General features: G+C 37.8%; 1 protein-coding gene across 2 annotated transcripts in view; it reads left to right on the plus strand.

Moving 5' to 3' along the window:
• The window catches only part of PRKD1 (protein kinase D1), a 313565-nt gene that overhangs the window by 250482 nt on the left and 48297 nt on the right, over positions 1–14786 (plus strand). For both annotated transcript variants that reach the window (XM_045188313.2, XM_053928918.1), the window contains 5 exons: positions 8088–8298; positions 8396–8473; positions 10920–11124; positions 12604–12727; positions 14292–14369. In XM_045188313.2, the coding sequence (XP_045044248.2) occupies positions 8088–8298; positions 8396–8473; positions 10920–11124; positions 12604–12727; positions 14292–14369 (696 nt within the window). The remainder of the gene's footprint in view (positions 1–8087; positions 8299–8395; positions 8474–10919; positions 11125–12603; positions 12728–14291; positions 14370–14786) is intronic.

Below are 14786 nucleotides of genomic sequence, written 5' to 3' on the forward strand. Positions count from 1 at the left end.
CTCTCTCATTTTTAACTGAGCCTCATTAAAATGAAGTCTTTGGTGCTACCATGTCCTTTCAGAGGCGTGTGTGCTCATAAACACAAGCTGCTTCGTGTCCACCACTGACCGTTGCAGGCTGAGATTTTATTAATTACTTTAAAGCTGCCCCCATGGGCCACGTTTGAAGGGAGAGGCTAGGACCTTTGTAGCCCTGGACTGTTTATGGCATGCTTTTCCAGCTTCTCCTTGTTTCCAATGAAGCAATCAGTGGGATAACCTTTTTCCAGATTATTTCATTCAACTTTCCTGTGAACTCATAAAACCAGGCCAGGATCTTGTCAATTCTAGGCAGACTCAAATACTATTGAAATGTATGTCCCTAAAATTGCTATTGTTGATATTTCTATGTTATCTGTTTGCCACCCAGTTCACGTTCTGTGTGAAGACCAAGTCTGACGTTTGAAACCCCCGAAGTAGAAGTTGACGTAAAGTTATTTTCTTCCTCTGCCGAAATGCTCCTTTTTTGTTGTGCAGTGTGCATAGCTTTAAGGTTGCATTGCCTTCAAGTAAAAAGAGGTGCTCATTCTTGTATTATGTCTCGTTTTTCCTCCATGATCCCACACATTTGTAGGATGTTGGTAACTGACATTTTGAAAGAACAATGCCTGTAATTTGCAATAATTCAGTAACAATTCTTGTGCTTTCCTTGCAAAGGGTGGATCACTTAAAATAGTAAGGTTCCTTTGTGCTCATTTCTATTTACTTAAAGAGAATAAAGTAATATAAAAGTTAATGTAACTTTCAGGACTACTCTAGCACTCAGCAAATCCAGATCACCTTGTATTTTTAATGAGATTCTATGTTATTATGGTGAAAGCTTTCCCAAATTGCTACAGTCATTAAAAAATGGATTCTCTACTGTAAAATACAGCAGCCATCATTAAGCAAGGGGCATGCTTCCCCCCCATCCTCTAGCAATGCTTTCTTCATTATGAAAAAAATGTCAGTTAGCTTTTATGTATGCTATGTATATAGGGTATCCAACTGAGGAGGCAAACTCATTTATCTTGCACTCTGGGCATGTAGTTCAAGGGATGTAGAATCAGAACAGCTTTGAACAACTTGAAATTCACCAAACACCCTACCCTCTACTGCACGAATTATGGGGCATGGAAACATGGGTATTCCTATGTGAACTCTTCCCCAGGGGTCTTCAGACTTGTCTGTTGCCCAAGGAAATTCCCTGACTTCCCCCTCAGGGGTAGTATGTTCATCTAAGTGTTGTGGAAAGGAGCTGATTATTTCTTTTTGCTTCAGAAATTAGTCAGCAAGCATCATGCTGAACATTCACAATGATGTTTTACTAGCAGCGACTATGAGTGGGGTTCATTAATCATTCCCAGGTAACATAAACAGGTTTCAGGGTGTATAAAAGAAATGTCTAAGCGGCCTGAAGATTGGGAGGACTGAGTTGTCTTAAAAAGAATTTAAAGGCTAATAATACTCAACATGGTCTTTGTTTTGCAAGACTATTTCAGCGTTCACACCAAACATCGCTTCTTCAGGAAACTCCTTTTCTGTAAGACCCCTTTGCCACCACCAGCGATGTGTCTTATCTTTTTTTCAAACTGTCTCATATATATATATATACACACATACATATATATATATATGCATATATATATACATACACACACACACACACACATATATATAGGCACTTGTTCTATGTGAGACAGTATTGCAGAAGTTGGTGATACCGTGATGAACAAAATAGTTAGGATCCTCTCTGCATGGAACTTACTGTATTCCATTGAACGGATACAGTTAAAAAAAAAAAAGCAAACTTACAAGCAAATAGGTAAATAAGTTGCAGCTGCAGTAGTGACTCGTGAAGAGACAAAATGATGTGCAGAGAGGAACAAAGCATGAACAAGGAATGGCCAATAAGTTAGGTGATCTGGAGGCCTCTTGGGGAAAGTGATATGTGAACCGAAATCAGAATAATAAGGCAGAACCATGCAAAAGAGCATGATATTGTTGATAGTAACAATCGTTGTGTTCCGAAGTCTACTGGATAGTAAACTCCTTGGGCACAGAGAGTAATATTTACAGTCTTTCTATGTCCTGCAGCATCTTCATCGGGCTTTCAGGTAGGATTTGCCGTGAGAAACACTGGGTAAGTCAGATCCATCTCGATGACAGTAGGAGAGAACTAATGTAAGGTACTGTTCTGTCTGCACAGGTCTTTGAATGTTCGTCCAAAATGCTAGATATCTTCAAATTTCTGGAATAAAGGACTAGTGTTTGGTTGAATCTATTTTCGCATAGTTGTGCTGGTATCTTTTAAGCATAATAGCACCTGAATAGGAAAGTCGGCACCCAACTCAGTGATGCTTATACAATAGAAGCTGTTTATTCAGTTAGTCATCACGTTCTAGAAAACATGCGTGACTCATATGCTGTTCTCTGAGCACAGCCAAGTTGGTTGGAAGTCTGTTCTATAGGTCAAGGTTAAAGGATTCACAATGTTTTCACATTGCATTTGGGCATGAGAATATACTATTAACTATTCTCACTGTCTCCTGTTAATTCTTCCTTCATGCCTTAAATGAGGGGAAGGAAATACTTTCTATTTTTATATTGGTATAGAACCAGGGAACGCAAGAGCTGGGAGGAATTAAGGGGAGAGAAATCATTATTATCATCTAGTGTGGATTCTAGAGAAAGATTACCTGCATTCGTAGTTCTGGTACTTACAGTCCAGGCTGTGTGGTCTTGGACAGATGATTAAACTTTCTTGGGATTTGGTTTCCTTATCTGTAACATGTGGATAACACAGTGGTCGTGGGGTTAACGTGAATATTGCATGTGACGTGCTATGGAGTTTGGCACACAGGAATTTTTTTAGGGTCGCCTACATTTAAAAATAGTTATTTCATAAAACAATGGAATTTTCTGCTTCTGTTGAAAAACTGAGGTCTGGAAGCACTGAGCTTAGCCCTTACTCACGTGGCAGCAATGAGGGGTATTTGGCCACTGGCCCCGTTTTCATAATACTCTCCGATGTATTACAGTCTACAGCATTCTCCATGGCATCCCTGACATCGAGGGGCCCCCTGTTAATATTAACAGCCTGCAGGTGTTTGAGCTTGCTACCTTTCTCTTTCCAGAGCAGAAGAGTTTTACACAGATTCATGTTGGATATGCCAAGTATGGGTGAGGATCAGGAAGATGAGTTCAAAGAGCAGTTGTAGTTGTAGCCAGTTGTATGCTCCCTATAAAGCAAGTATGTTGAAGTTACAGTCCATGTAACATTAAATTAGTGAAAAGCTTATATGACAGTCTATATTTTGAATATTTCCATTGAAATGTCTCATCTATTTATTCCCATGCATTTACTCCCTGAAAACATTCATTCTGATGAGGTCAAGCAATGCTTACTTTTTATCAAGTACCAGATTCATCTTTCCATTAATACAGGACAAATATTTTAAGACACTATCCTTCCCTTAGAAGCTTATCGTCCGATGATTGAGACAGCTCTACAAAGATTTGTCAACATATATGCTACAGTGTTCTGTACTTTTTTATTTCTCTTTAATTCAAGGGGCTGTGAAATGAATTTTAGTTAATAAATATAGTCACCCCAATAAACTCAATAAAAAGGAAAAAATAAAAGGCCGAACACAAACTTTATGTATAAAATACTGCAGAAGTTTTCATTGGAGACATTTTTTTAAATTTATTTATTTAAATCATGTTTTATGTGAAGTGTCTTTTATCTCTGAAGAAAACTGACGTTTGATCTCTATGTAAATGACAACAAGCAAACCACAAGTTAAGGCAACTTTTCCCCCTCTGTTTCCTAGCTTTACTAATGAAGAGAATTTGTATGCCTTGTTGGGAAATTCTTTCGGAGTCCTGTTAAATGTTTAAAGACTTGCTGGCAGTTGGAGTTTCCATAATGTAATCTAAGCAATCATTTCCTGGGAAGGTTCCATGCTTGCTAAGTCATTCATTTAGCTTAGCAGTTTTAAAAAACAAATTCCATCTCCAGAAAAGCAGGATGCATTGTCTCTGGAAGTAGGCGTTCAGTGCGTGTGGATTTCACTTTGGCAGTCATTTCAGATAAAAACACTAGTAGCATAAAGATGTTACAGACACTTCACAAGACCACAGGCATTTGAACAAATTTTAATCTCTATCATCTTTATGCTGTTTAATCTCCAGTCTTGGCTTTGAATTTCAGCTTTCATCATTTTTCTGTTCCCATATTCTCTCACATCCTTGATATGATTCCCCTTACACTGAGAACACAGAAGACACCTTTATACTTTTTATCACCTAAAATTTGCCAAGTCAAATCATTTACATATGCCCATTCCAATACCATAGTTTATGGTAATGTCAATTCTCACAAAAGTTCACACACACCTGTAATTTGATCCAAAGTCCTCAGCTCAGGAAAAGAACAATTCTAGAACCCACGGCTAATGTAAAAATGTAAGTTTTTGGAAGCACGTCTTCCTGCATATGTTAACCATAATTATAGGGGAGGGCATTTAAAATCAGTTCTGCAAGTTCTGTGCCAGCTTTGCTCTGAACGTAATACTGAAGTAGAATGAAACAAAATGTAGTTGTTCTGTTTCCAATGCACTTCAACGTTCTTCCCATTCCTGTAAAAACAACCACCATTCTGCAGATTTCCCAGGTTCACTGAATACACGGTGCCAAAGTTGAACAGCAAGTAACAGTGGAAATTAATTTAAATACCATTTAGTTAACTTAGTAAAACCAATAAAACCTTCACCAGTATTCATGAGTAATAAAGAATTTTCTTATCACCAGAGTTTACTTTAAAGAAAGATCTTATTTTAAATTCTAAAGTACTGTACACATCATAATTAAGTATACAAATAAGTAAAAAAATAAAATGAAGTTAATGAAGAAATAAAGTAATACTTTCTCTTTACTTAATGTAATAAAAATGCATTACATTTTTGTTTTAAAAAGCCTCGTAATTTAAGTCAACATAACCCTTTGTATCACAAGGGTAGTTGCATGTTGAAGTTAACTTAAAGCCCACGCTAATTGGATTTAAATCAGTACGATTTTTTAAAGCATCTTTTCATTTAAAATTGCCAATTTCTAAATTTTTGTCTGCTCTGTAATTTGCTACATCAAGCAAAACATGCTGTAATTAATGGGTTTCTGATATACATACCTTAAAATAAAACTTCACATAGCTGAAATTATTTTTGCCTAAAATAGTAACTGAATATTAATTACTAATGACAAATGTAGCCCTGTTTCTGAAAATCCTTGGAAGTGTTTAGTTTTTGTTCCCATTATTAGAAATGATTGGCTGCTGACAGAATGGTGGTTCTTAAACATTTATATAAATAATGGTAAATATATATTATAGGGCCATTGCCCTATAATATATATTTATTTCCTAGGTTCCTGTTTTTCTGTTTGTTTTACTATTTGTTACATATCAGTGATGACCTCATGTCACATTTTGATTGAAGACTGGATAAATAAATCATAAATGTTTACAAAGTCATCAGATAGTGACAGTCTTCTTTTTTGTCGTCTTAGATTTCGCCTCCTAATAGCGAAAAGCGCACGCAAATGTATGCGTGTTCACTCCCAGAAACATAGAGTATAATTCTGCAAACAAAACTTCAGAAGGGTTTTCAGTCTTCCTTTCCCCAAAGTGTGTCTCTATTAAAGGAAAACAAGCCAGTCTCCTCCCGGCAGTAAATCAGTCCCCACGTGAGCGGTCGCCGTGCGTGCACCCTGTCTCAATATTTTAAAGCTTCGTCACATAGAAATATAGACCACATTGAAAATGATTAATTACACTTGGAACTATGAGAAAATGTAATAATTAGTATTTCTGGCCATGTTACTAGCTGATTATAATTTTAAGGTATCATGAATGACAGGAGGTCATTCTTTATTAATGCTAGTAAAGGCTCAAATCGCCATGAAATCTTAAATGCTATTAAAGTCTTAATTTCTGACACTATAAATTATGCAGTTGGTAAGCCACTGTTCTGTGCCAAGGACACGCGTGGCCATGTGAATCTCATCATTGCCTGAATATGTGTGTAGTGCAATCTCCGGGCACAAAGGAACAGCCAGTTTCTTTGCCCTTAACTCATGTAATGTTTTAAAATTCCTGGTGTAGTGCTGCCTTGGAGGTAATCAGTGAAACGACTTCTCAAGAATAACTCTGGTTCTTATAGTTTATGGCAGTGTTTATGAGATTGTTACTGTGCTGGGGGAGTAGAAAACATTCAGTTTATCAGATTGCCTCTTGCTCTTCCAAATGCGTTTGCCCCGTGGTGTTGTAAATAATCCTGTGTCAAACTGGCTCTGTTAACACAGCCTAGAATTCGATATCTTGAATTAAGGAAAATAAGTGAACAGTGATTTGGTCAACTTTTCATATGATTTTCCAAATCTGAGAACATTTTAAGTCAGCTAAGAAAGTGTGACATCAGGTCAGCTTTTAGTCTGACTGTTGAAACCTTCCAACTATAGAAAAATATCACTTTTCATTTTAGTCTGTGCTTAAAACTGGCCTGTTGGCTACATATAACAGGGACCTGACCCTGTGGACTTAATTGTTTTTCAATCCCGTTGAAGGTATTTATTCAATATGTTCATGACTCTGGTTTGGCAGACCTCGACCTATCTTTATGGGCTCCCTCGGCATCTCTGCAAAGAGTTGAGCTTTTCCAGAGCAATTACAGTTTATAGTTTTCTTTTATGGAATTGTAATTTTAACTATAACTATAGTCATAATATCCCTAAGTAGAACCTCATATCAAAAAACAATTTTATTGTAGCTAGTGAATTTGCAAATCAAAATTACCCCAGTTGCTAATAAGTAGTCTTAATCTTTTGGTGCGGACAGGGATCGAAATGGATGGAAATTGTATGCAAATGTGATTTTTTTTCTCGTCTTGTCAGTAATCACTCCAAATTAGATATTAATTGAGTAAGGTAATAATAATACAAGGGCTCTGGAGGCAACCAAATGTAGGTTCATGATTTCACTTTACTATTTGCTAACATCTGACCCAAAAGAATTTATATAAACTTTATGAGTTTTGATTCCTCAACTGTAGATAGCAAGGCCTATCTTGTAAGGCATCTAACATAACAATTACATAGAATAAGAAGTTTAGTAAGTGAGATACATAATTATAGTATTAAAAAGTAATTTGGTTTATCTTTTATTTTGATGATTTCAAAATATATTTATTCTCATGATTCCCAAGTACATTTTCATGGTGTCAAGAGGTACCATGAAATTGTCCAAAAAACACAGAAAATACAGTTAATTTTAATTAATTTAATTTTTAAAACATATGTCTTGGGCTGATTAATTCCAAAATGATAGACAAGAGTGTACAGTGATATAATTATAACCAAAACACTAGTATTTGTGTGTTTTATATAGTCCACTAGGAGCTGTGTTTTCCAGTTATAAAAAACATGCTGTGAATTTAGTCCTTTACTTTCACATGGTTGAGGAATCATTTTAAATCATACTTTTTCCGCTGAGGAAATCCGAGGGGATCGTAGGTGTTTTTCAGGTGAGGTACTATGTAGGGTAGACCGGTGCCTTTACTTTTCATTTTCTGTCTTCCTGAGCTGCTTGTGTTTTCTGGCCACGTGCACGTAATATCTTAGGAGATGTCAGTGAAGTAATATGTGCAGTGGGGTTGAGAACCATTTTTCTTTTTCTTTTTTCCTGACTTATATTTGTCTTAAAGTCATTAAATTACTTTTTAGAAGCCAAGAATTTTTGCAAGTTCTAGAAATCAGGTTCAAATATTCTGATCTCCGTTTCTCTTCATTTCCAACTATAAAATCAAGGTAACTCAAATAAGAAATAAAGGGGTGATAAATTGCATTAATGAACAGAAACATAGAGTTAGCTTATATTGCTCGTATTCTTAAGGATCAAATTACTAAATATGGTAGTAAAACAGAATGTGATTTTAAAATGCATAAATGTAAAATAAAATACATCAAGTTTTTTCTTCCATCTTATTGTTCATTATTGTCTTTCTACCCTATAGCAAAAGTCACCATCAGAGTCATTTATCGGTCGAGAGAAGAGGTCGAATTCACAGTCATACATTGGACGACCGATTCAGCTGGACAAGATTCTGATGTCCAAGGTGAAGGTGCCGCACACATTTGTCATCCACTCGTACACACGGCCCACCGTCTGCCAGTACTGCAAGAAGCTCCTCAAGGGGCTCTTCCGGCAGGGCCTGCAGTGCAAAGGTGAGGATAATTTTGCTGCCAAATATTTGTCCCCAGCCAATTCTTGCTGATGAGTTCTTGTTTTTTATTTGTTTTCTTTTCAAATCATTGTGATTAGATTGCAGATTCAACTGTCATAAACGCTGTGCCCCAAAAGTACCAAACAACTGCCTCGGCGAAGTGATCATTAACGGAGGTGCGTAAAAATCAGCAGTCACGTCTGTGCGTGGAGGAGTCTGTGTGTGAAAGATTGGCAGTGCTGCTTTTCTGGGAGAGACTGTGTCAGTTGCTGGCTTTGTTTTTTGGGTTTTTTTTTTTTACCGTACCCGTGCCCCACTCACCTCAGACTTGTACTCAGATAAAAGTGAATTATGGCCTCGGTTTGTTCTACTTTAATGTAGAAAAGCATCCATTCCAGCTCATGGAGTTCTGATACAAAGCAAAGATTTTCTCAGGTTTTTACATTGTGAACAGCTAGTACTGAAAACAAGGATTCCAGAATCTCTTCTCCAGCTCTCTCTCTTTTTTAATCTTTACCTAAGGACATGCTTCTTGATTTTAAAGAGAGAGGAAGGGAGAGAGAGAGAGAAAAACATGAATGTGAGAGAGAAACATCCATCCAGTTGCCTCTCCTAGTGCCCCAACTGGGACCCATCCCTGGACCTCTCCACCTCCCCACCCCCAACCTGGAGGATGCTATGACCAACCCAGCCGCACTGGCCAGGGCTCCTGTTCTCTTTTTTAATAGCCTATCCTAGTTTGTTCAGAAATATAGAAAATGTTGGGATACCTACAGGTTATAACTGTTGGTCTCATTTCCTCCATTCTCAATCCAAGCACTGAGACAGAAGTTTACTTTTCTTCCTTGTTTGTCAAGGGAGGGGAGACTCACAGAGACTGACCCATCAGGAAATAATTGTCCTCTTCCTTTCTCCACCCAGCTACTTTCATTATACAGGGTCCAGCAGAAGTAACACCTGCTGGAGTGTGGTTGGTAGGGTTAAATATGGGTGTAATAATTTATAGTTTTAATTTGAACATTTCACCTAAAATGTCATATGGTGTGCTTGAGTGTGATATTGTTATGTTACAGAATTACATGCTTATGACTTTGTAACAAAATATTTTGTAGCAAAAAGGGGGTGTTCTTTGTCCAGACCCTGTATATGTGCTTCTTAACCTGAATCTTATTAATAATAAAATGAAATTTAATTCAGCCAATTAGAAATACCACTTTCTACATTTGGAAGTATTCCTTTGGGAATACTCTAACTACATAAATTAATTCTGAAGGACTCTTAAGAAAAACTCCATGTCTTAACGGAGCAGCTCCCGTTTCCTTCTCGAGTAGTATTCCTAATGAATTCTTAAAAAACATTTGACTTAGTATCTATCCTAGACTAAGTTTTTTCATAGATAGTGGACTCTTTTATACCTTCAGTCTTATATCAGTTTTCTGTTTCCTCTGGAAAGAAAAATGGTGATATAAAATCAGAGAAACATGTTGAATTTTTTTTTTTTTTGCTAAAATGCTGAAGAACAAGTGATTATCTTTCTTCTATAACTTTCTTCTGTAGAAGAAACACATACCTAGTAGAAGAAGAAGGGAATTCTCTCCAGGAATACATTCCCATATTAGTTTGTGCCTTGGAGAGTTATGCATGAATTAGCTGCCAAAGTAGAAAGTTTGGCAGTTTTCCCACTGTCTGTGGCATGTGGTATTGGCTTTGTTCAGGCCCAGAAAATGTCAGTGTGCTCTTGATAACTACAACTAAGGGGAAACAGCATCGTTTTGGATACTGTTGATTACTTTGATAGTGTATTTTTCCAGACAGCCAGAAAAATCTGATAAAATGTGAATTTTCCAAGTTTGGCAGGCTAGGGTCTCTAATCAATTTATTTTGTAATTAAAAATAAGTGCTCTGTATCAATAAGTAATTATAATTTATTGCATTACTATCAACTCAGTTGATAGTAGTTAGTTTAACTTCAAACACCAAATATCTTGGGTATTTAAAAGATGCTTGTTATGTGACCAATTTAGTATTTTGGAATTCATGACTTAAAAAGTTACTGAATAGCAAGAATCAGTGACCCTCAGTAGTATTGCATGTGAAAGTTTTCCCTCATCTTCCCAAGGATCTCTTTTTTCCCACCAGGGCTGTGAAACTGAGATACTATGAGTTTCCTCCTCCCTTGAGTCTGGTACCATTTTGCTTCCTCGTACTTCTATCCCACCCTCATCCCACCCTTGGCTTTCTTCCAAGGCTGACCATGACTTTCCTGTTTTTAGGCTTAGGGGCATGAAGAATAAGCATCTGCCTGTAAAATTACACAGGGGTGGGCAAACGTGGGTTTGCAGTTGTTTGTATGGAAAAAGGTAGCGATTGTTACCACAGCTTTATTAACTCTGTTTTGCGCGCTCACAGCTGTAAACCGCCTTTAGCCCACCGCTGTGTAGTCATCCTGTCATAATGCCAGATGCTTATGAACTAAAATTTTTTTGAAAGGAGAGAGAAATTCTTTAAATAACTACGTGTTTAGGGCTTCTGGTTGATTTGTTTTAGGATTGCCTAACTTTCTGTTAAGCCCTGACTCCAGGATTTCAGGATTATCTTCACGGGTGCAAAACAATGTTTTAGATTTGCTTAGCCCTGGAGGAGAGTCTGACGTGGTCATGGAAGAAGGGAGTGATGACAATGACAGTGAAAGGAACAGTGGGCTCATGGATGACATGGAAGAGGCAATGGTCCAAGACGTGGCGATGGTGTTGGCCGAGTGTCAGAACGACGGTGGAGAAATGCAGGACCCGGACCCGGACCACGAGGACTCCAACAGAACCATCAGGTGAGGGCCGTATTCCCACCTCAGCCTGACAGTGGAGCTCCAAGTGGCATATTGGAAAGCTCTTTGATATCTTAATCTACTAAAAAGGAAAGTTCAAGTGTGTGCTTAATTTGCTCATGAATGAGCTGTGTGCCCCAGAGGGCAGAGGAGAGCCCTTGGAGTTAGGAGGTCTGGACCCCCTTGGAGGAGTGTAGTGTGCCTCCTTTCCTAGCCTTGCCTCATTCTGTGACCCATTGTATTTTGCATGTGAGGGATTCTCATATTTGCTGTCCACATGTTTACTACTAAATTAATGTATGTTCAGTGTTCATTGTGTGGAAAATCCAAAGATCGGGGACGCACCTCAGCAGACACCACTTATTTTGGAGCTGACCCCTCTTGCAAATGTCACATATGTCTACATCGCACTGTACTTGATTTTATTTTGGAAGTACATGAAACTTTACATTTGTGATCTAGTCCTCTGTACTTTTTAAATTACTAGATGATCTCCATTTTTTATGTATGGGGTCAGCACACTACAGCCAAATCAGGCTGCTGCCTGTTTGGAATACAGTTTCATTGGAACATAGTTATACCCATTCGTGCTGCCTATGGCTACATTTTACATTTGCAGTGCAATTGGCAGAGTTAAGTATTCTGCAAAACCTAAAGTATTTATTACCTGGTCCTCTACAGAAAAAAATTTCCCAACCTCTGATTTATAATTGTATTTAAACTTTTGTGTCCATTTTACAAATGCTATATTCACTGACAAACTGAAATTGCTCGTTAGAGAAAAGCAATACAATAATTAGATTTTATCTATTTAATGGAATAAAGAATATTTCTAAAATACTGGAAAATATTAGTCTTATGGCCAACTGTCTTTGAAGGTGTGCATTTCTGTAGTATGAGGGGGACTCCAGGGGCGTGTGCTTGCATGTGTGTGTGTGGGGTGAGGAGGGAGGGAGGGGAGATGGACAGAGAGGAAAGAGAAGCAGGTAAAAGGACTGGCACTATTCCATGGTCAATAGTTATTTGAAAAGCAGTTTAAACAGTAGATTTTAATTTTTATGAAATTATTCAGGACTCAAATTCATATGAAATGCTATTATCTACAAATGATTACTATTTTGCCTGTAATAGGTAATGAGTAAGCAAATAAGGTTTCGTGTGTGATTCTACATACTGTGGCCTCAGTACACTAAGACAATGATCTATCTCATATCTACCCCAAAATTGAACACCATATAGTTTAATCTGAAGTCTAAGGTGCTTATTATCCTGCCTTGGGATTTTTAAAATGTACATATATAATATGCATATCCCTCTTCAGAGTAATCCAGATGCTGAACCATGCTACTCTGACAATACGTTTCATAAAAATGGGATCTGAATTTTTTTTACTCTCACTTTGAAATAGCTGAAATAAAGTTTATGCAAGAAAAGCTCTCTTTCTAAAAACATTTCTTTCCCGAAATATTTTGACTTTTCAAGTCCATCAACAAGCAACAATATCCCACTCATGAGAGTGGTACAGTCTGTCAAACACACGAAGAGGAAAAGCAGCACGGTGATGAAGGAAGGGTGGATGGTCCACTACACCAGCAAGGACACACTGGTAAGATCCGCAGCAAGCAATTTTCTCTAGTGTTGCTCACGTCGGGAGTCGCTAATGGCCTGTGAAGTCTGTGGGCTGTCTTCTAAGTTACCAGGAGCAGGCGTGCTGTGGGGTCAGTGGAACACATTCACAGTCTCTGGGGGTCAGAGGCGGCTGAGCCAGCAGCGGGGTTACACAAAAGTGTGCACAGCCATCTCAGGGAGACAAAATCATTTACCTCTATTACTCGAGACGACCTTCAGACAACTTGAATGTCTACCTGACATTTTGTAGCAGTTGTGAAAACCACAGTGTATGCTTTCGGAATGCTTCTCTGTGATTCTGAATTTTTTAAAGCAATACTGCATTTTAGGGAGAAAAAAACAATGATAGCTATTATATATAATTCTTAAATCCTTAATTAAGTTTTCATTTAAAAACAGATCTCCCGAGAAACACAGTAATCCTATACTTTATTAGGTAAAAGACGACACATTTTAATTTTTTAATATAGTATGAGCTGCTCACTGCTCTAGATTTCCCTGATAGTGGGTGAACAAAGTTGTACATGTAGGTGAGAGAAAAATTTGATCCATGTTTTAAAGTTAAATTAGTTGACATTGGATAATAAGCTTTTTTCTCAGTTACCATAGTGTTTTTTGCATTACTTCCTTTCTGTAGGATACCTATTATTTCATTAGATAATAGATGCCTATAACCTAATAATTTATAATTTAAATCTTTCGTGCTGGAGAGAGATTTACATGACTTAATGCATGACTCAGCTGAATACCATAGAGCTCTCCCTAGACATACTGTAAAATATTTAAAGTGTATTTTACGTATTTGACTGGTCTAAGGTTCTAGAAGAGACCAAGAATAATGGTAGGGCCTTTTGTCTAAAAGGATGGTAACACACACACACACACACACACACACACACACACACACACACTAAAATGGAGGATGTACCTAGGATGAAGAAGGACCTGATCCCCAAATCAGAAGTTCAGAGATCTGTGGAGAGCTTAGGAGAAGATCAAGTTATCTGATGCATTCCCCTGACTCTGGTGCCATGGAGTCAATCCTACCCTCCAAGAAAATGTTCTTTAGTTCCGTTGTGACCTTCAGAATTCTTCCATCTGTAGTGGAAGCCAGGATACCTGGCTGGATCAGCAGGTGTTTATGTTCAGGAGTGTTTTAGAGCATTCTTATGTTCTAAAATAATGAGAACATATCAACATTGCATCTCCTGCTAAGCCTTTGTTACAGACTCCAAATCCACCTTTAGAAGCAGGCAAATAAATTTTAAAAGGGTATTTTCTATTTACTGTGCATGTACTAACCGTCAGGCCCTGCACTGGGTACTAATAATACATCATCTCTTTTATTACTCACAACTCTGATGGAGATGTGGAAACTTATCACACATTTGCTAGTCACCTTCTAGGGTATGAAATTGAGTGTGAGTCTTCCATGTTCTTACCACTGTCAAATCTTGTCCCCATTTGGAAATGTTTTTATTTTATCAATATTAGGCATTGTTAAAGCTTTTACAAGATCCTGAATCTAACTTCTGTTTCAGCGGAAACGGCACTATTGGAGACTGGATAGCAAATGCATTACCCTCTTTCAAAATGACACAGGAAGCAGGTACTACAAGGTAAGTAAGGATGGCTCTTTCCGTGATTGGAGTCTCTTGCCCCTCTACTTGGGAATGTAGAGTATCCGAAATGCACAGTAATCCAACGGACATGACTGGTTTTGTGCTTGCTCTAAGAGATATTTTTTCCTTCTCTGTTTTTAAATTTTGGAGGAGTCAGGCTGTGACCCGTGATAGCCATCTGTGAAAGTCAGATTTCCCTGGAGATTGCTCTGGTCCCGTGGGAGGATGGTGGGGGAGGGCAGGCTAATGGAGTATTTTAGCAGAGGTGTGTGATTTAATCAGAAAATTCAAGGTCACGGCAGACTAGCTAAAAGTGAATTTCTGAAATCCACTGTATCTAGCTTTTTTTTTCGTTTGCTATTTTTTCTTCCTCTATAGCCTTGCAGCATCCCGGCAGTGGTTAAGGAACCTAGT

Source organism: Desmodus rotundus, chromosome 7 (assembly GCF_022682495.2).
Source record: "Desmodus rotundus isolate HL8 chromosome 7, HLdesRot8A.1, whole genome shotgun sequence".
NCBI lineage: Eukaryota > Metazoa > Chordata > Mammalia > Chiroptera > Phyllostomidae > Desmodus > Desmodus rotundus.